We start from the raw sequence: 4,535 nt of genomic DNA, 5'->3' as shown, positions 1-4,535 counted from the left end.
TAGTGCAGTAAAAAGAAGCACACAGTAGAAGCTTTTGTTATTTGCTCTGTTGAAACCTATTTTAATATACCTGACATAATTTTGAGTATATTTATTTGTTATTTTTGTGGATATAGTAAATGTGTAGCATTAATTTTAATGTTTAGTAAAATTTGCTTACATTTTTAGTAAATATGAGGTGAATAAAGTTTTTGATCACAAATTCATTTTGTTTTTTTAATATATCTGTATATATTGGCAAAAAAGTCTTACAATATATTTTGTTTTCAAATCTTTGACAAATAAATAAATTAAGCTGACCTTGAAATTCTCAGTGAATGTAAGCCAAATTTGAATGGATTGTTGAAACCCCACTCTCCAAAAGTTGATTCATGTGGACGTAGCGTTTTCAGTGGCAGAAATGTTTCATCACTCATCCAAGTGACTTCTTCAGTCTCACCTGACTGCAGGTTTCCCCAAATCTTAAAAACAGTACATTCGCATAGTGACTGAAACCAGCCCACTGAAGGAACAATGGGCTGGGTGGTCAGTTCCTTCATCATGATTATGCAAATTCTCATGACCACTGATCAACAACCACTGACCAAACCACATTTTCTATAGTGCCATTATCAATCATATTATTAAATGGCAATGGGTGGCTGCATGTGGTAATGAGGATTTCTATGTGTCTGATCTCTTAGATGACATGTTTGCCTCATTTGACCAAGGTGAATTTCTCCCAAGGGAGACAATAAAGGCTAATCTAAGAATCCTCTGATTGACCAATCGACATAATCATAAACCAGGGGTCCCCAATCCTAGTCCGCGAGGGCCGGTGTCCCTGCAGGTTTTAGATCGCACCCTGGGTCAACACACCTGAATCACATGATTAGTTCATTACCAGGCCTCTGAAGAACTTCAAGACATGTTGAGAAGGTAATTTATCCATTTAAATCAGCTGTGATGGATCAAGGACACATCTAAAACCTGCAGGGACACCGGCCCTCGTGGACTGGGATTGGGGACCCCTGTCATAAACGATGAGCGTTTCAGAATCAGGGACACTGAACAGCTTAAGTGTTTGCAACATAATAGAGCACACTCACAGTATGGACAAAAAAAGAAAAAAAGTGGATCATGAGCTGCTGTTTTGACAGCTGCTGTTTGAGTTTAAATAAATAAAAAAAGACTGTACAATATGTTCCAGTATGGTCAAACATCTTTACACAGCCATCTAGTTTTTTTGTTTTGTTTTTGGGTTTTTTTTCAGCAGTAATTCTATTGATTAACTTGAGCTGTCCTTTCCAAAGGTGGGAAGGAATAACTGAAAATCTTCAGTTTCTGCAAAATAACAGACTCAAACAGTTGCTGTTTTGATACTGGTGCGCAAAAGCAAAAAACAAAAACAAAACAAAACATTTTGAGTCACATTGGCAGCTCTTCAATCCAGACTGAAATTTTTAACATTTACATTTTAGATTTTTATCATAAAGCAATGGACTTAGGGGGAGAGAAGACAGGAGTTAATAATATGCATGATGAATGAGGGGAAAAGGAAAGAAATGCTCAGTACATCACTGGAAGTTCCCCAGTCTGTAAGCTTTATCAAAAGGAAAAGCTTGCATTATTGTATATAAATCATGTGATTACATCTGATTGCCATGAGTATATTGTGTCGTATTTGGTGATCTTTTCATTTTGCAATCTAATTGGTTCAAGATTTTTTTTTAAAGGAAATAATTTTGACCTAATCCCTTCAATACACCGCCCAGGATTTTTTTAAATTATCATAACCGTAATTACAAAATCTCTCGAGTGACTAATCGTAACATTTCTGAACTTCCTGATTGCATCACAAATCCTCTGCAGAGTAAACGTCACGTCTCATACAATAAACCATGCAGGTGATTTAAAAAAAAAAAAAAAAAAAAAAAAACTGATCCTACCCACAGACATCAAAAGCATCCATTGCTGATTAGTGTAGCACCTTAAATGCTGTATGTGGGTTCACATCTGTTATTTTTCTTTGTGTGTTATATTTGACGTGATTACTTATTGAACATTTTTCAGTTTTTGCAAATGTGCTCAATAGGTAAATAATTTCCTCATGTGCTCCGAGAGCCAGGAAAATAAGTTGTGCTCTCCAGCAGTGGATGGAAACTGTAGAGTATGGAGTTTCGAACTCACAAAGAGTGCAGGTGGGTGGGACACGAGGGAGGCGGAATAATTTCAGGATATCAAATCACTCACAGTAGGAGAGACTTCCTTGTTGAGCAGCCTAGAGTGCCTTTACGCTCATTAATACTTCCTCTTCCCCTTAAAAACGTGTCACATTCTCTCTCTTTTCCCCTTTCTTTGAATTACCGCTGTACATGCGTTGCATCATCTGAATGCAAACAAACAGGTCTGAGCAGAGGCGTTGACTGGGAGGAAATATGCAGGAAGTAGTGCAGCAGGAATGTTTTAGGAAAGCACAGCTTCCTTTTAGCACCATAACATTATTATTCAAAATTATTCAATGAGAAGAGGGATACCTCAGCGCAGGTAACTTCATAAATTTCCTGAATGAGTAAGCATTTATTGTGATCGTTTGGGCAAAAAGAACAATCGCCATAGGATAAATAATATATATCTAAATAAATTTAAGGGTCAAAACACGTTATCATGCGTAGCAGTTTTTATTATAATAAATATTGTATACAGTTTGAATGAAAAATACAGTGGTGAATACATTAAGTATTCATTGATTATTATGAATAAAAACAATAAATACAATAAATAAAAACTTTAATAAATATATCAAACCTTTCGGAAAGATCATTAAAATCGATAAATTATTAACTACAGAAAACTGCACTACAAACTGCGATCACTGTGATCAATTTAAAAGATGCTCAATACATTGAGTATTTAAAATACTGTGAGGTTCTACATGCATTTCTGAGTCGTTCCGTCTGTGTGGTGAGCCGGATCTCCAACTGAAAGGACGCGAGCGGTGAAGATGGAGAAGGAGAAGAGTCTGTCCAGAATGTAGTGACACAGATACGGCTTCTCCCACTCCGGAATTGTTACTTCTCCGACGGCTAGATCCTGCAGAATCAGACCGATCAGCAAGCATGCTGTATCAGTGCTGTTGTCAAAAGCAAATACTTTGATGACCAAACTTACCACTGCTCCCCATTCTCCCTTCGAATCAGCGCACTTCGTCACGTCAGTGTGCAGCTTATTTATCACTGGCACCACCTGGCTGGCAAACTCTGAGCACCTTTCAAATTCAGAAATCCTCCTCACCAGACTTCTGTAACGGTCAAGGACTTTGATGATCTTCCCAAAGCATGGCTAAGGACGAAGAATAGACAAAAAGGATTAGAAATCGCACCTAATCAGATAACATATCGTATTTTGAAGTCACAGATTTATGTCAATATCAGTTCAATTAAATTCATGTCACAGTTTATAATTCTTATAGGTGATATTACCAGAGATTCCTGTTTGAGGGTCCCAGGATCACACATGTCTTTTGAGTTCATCCACACAAGTAAGGTGCTAAATTGTATCTCTTCCCTCGTAACTAATCCCTTTCGTGCCTGCAGAACATTTGGAAACAGTCGGTATGAGCACATCGTGGTACAATGTAATGCATCTCCTGTGAGAAAACCTTTCATACTTTAAAACTAGACTTTTTAAATGTGTTTATTGCTTTGGCATCGTCTAAGCATGCGTTTGAGTGAGCAAAACATATTCCAAATGCGCAGTAAAAAGTTTGTTTTCCCCTCCACTAGTGGTTAAAAAGGAGAAATTAAGAAATAGCTTGGGAAAAAAATTGAACAACTCACCTCCAGAGATACATTTCTAGCAATTTTATTAAGTTCCAGCGAACTGGTCTGTACGTCAACGCAGGATTCTTGATGCCCGGCTGGAGCAGCAGACGCGGTGGAAAAAAACATTAAAGAGAGAACAGCAAAAGTAAAAGAGTGCGCCATGGTTAGTTAGTTAGTTGCCTCCTGCTGTGAGATCCTTTCTGTGAGAGAGGTGCTGGGACCTTAAATATCGTCTGTTAAAAAGAACTCGCCCCGTCTGAGTGTGATTTGAGAATGAGAGCGCGAGGGATGCTTTTAACTTGTGACTCAATACAAATGCAGGGTTTCCCAAGGGCTTCCCTCTCAGGTGTGAGCCAATTAACTACGCAACAGGAAGACAGGAAACGCATTAGGTAATTCAGGTCGAATTCATTGGAAGAATGCGAAACTCCGATCATAACAATGATATTCGTCGGCTTGCAAAATCCACGTCTTTCCCTTTTTTAATTATTGAGTTGCTCTAATTACACATCATATGAAATTAGTCAGCGCCACCACAGTTTCATGCTTTACTGTTTGTGATAAGGCTACAAGCGAAAAAGGCCAACTCGCTTAAACATTTTCTAATCAAAGTTTCACATCGGGGCACAGTCATGCTGTTACCCTCAAAGGGAAAACTGCATTCACCGGTCACTTAACTGGGGACGCCTCACTCGTACCAGCCTTGTGCCTGCTGAAAGTGATTTGCGATTT

At 38.3% G+C, this 4,535-nt stretch overlaps 1 protein-coding gene across 1 annotated transcript; it reads right to left on the bottom strand.

The window, feature by feature from the left end:
* Positions 1-2,653: 2,653 nt before the first annotated feature.
* LOC146645639 (uncharacterized) lies at positions 2,654-4,052 on the bottom strand. The gene is made up of 4 exons (XM_085394789.1): positions 3,819-4,052; positions 3,462-3,569; positions 3,151-3,321; positions 2,654-3,072 (listed from the first exon to the last, which is right to left on the bottom strand). Exons 1-4 carry the CDS (start codon positions 3,963-3,965, stop codon positions 2,911-2,913), a joined length of 588 nt encoding a protein of 195 aa, XP_085250915.1. The 5' UTR covers positions 3,966-4,052; the 3' UTR covers positions 2,654-2,910.
* Between the last annotated feature and the right edge of the window lie 483 nt (positions 4,053-4,535).

The sequence above is a fragment of the Rhamphochromis longiceps genome, linkage group LG20 (assembly GCF_057381845.1).
Source record: "Rhamphochromis longiceps isolate RC_006_pf linkage group LG20, R_longiceps_female_GT1.1, whole genome shotgun sequence".
Classification (NCBI taxonomy): domain Eukaryota; kingdom Metazoa; phylum Chordata; class Actinopteri; order Cichliformes; family Cichlidae; genus Rhamphochromis; species Rhamphochromis longiceps.
Note: the sequence above shows the minus strand (reverse complement) of the source record. Positions and strands in the feature narration are given on the sequence as shown.

Coding starts and splice junctions, on each gene's coding strand:
- LOC146645639 (XM_085394789.1), bottom strand. CDS start 3,965: ATGGCGCACTCTTTTACTTTTGCTGTTCTCTCTTTAATGTTTTTTTCC. Junction 3,570..3,818: donor CTAGAAATGTATCTCTGGAG/GTGAGTTGTTCA, acceptor AATGTTCTGCAG/GCACGAAAGGGATTAGTTAC. Junction 3,073..3,150: donor AGGGAGAATGGGGAGCAGTG/GTAAGTTTGGTC, acceptor CTGATTCTGCAG/GATCTAGCCGTCGGAGAAGT.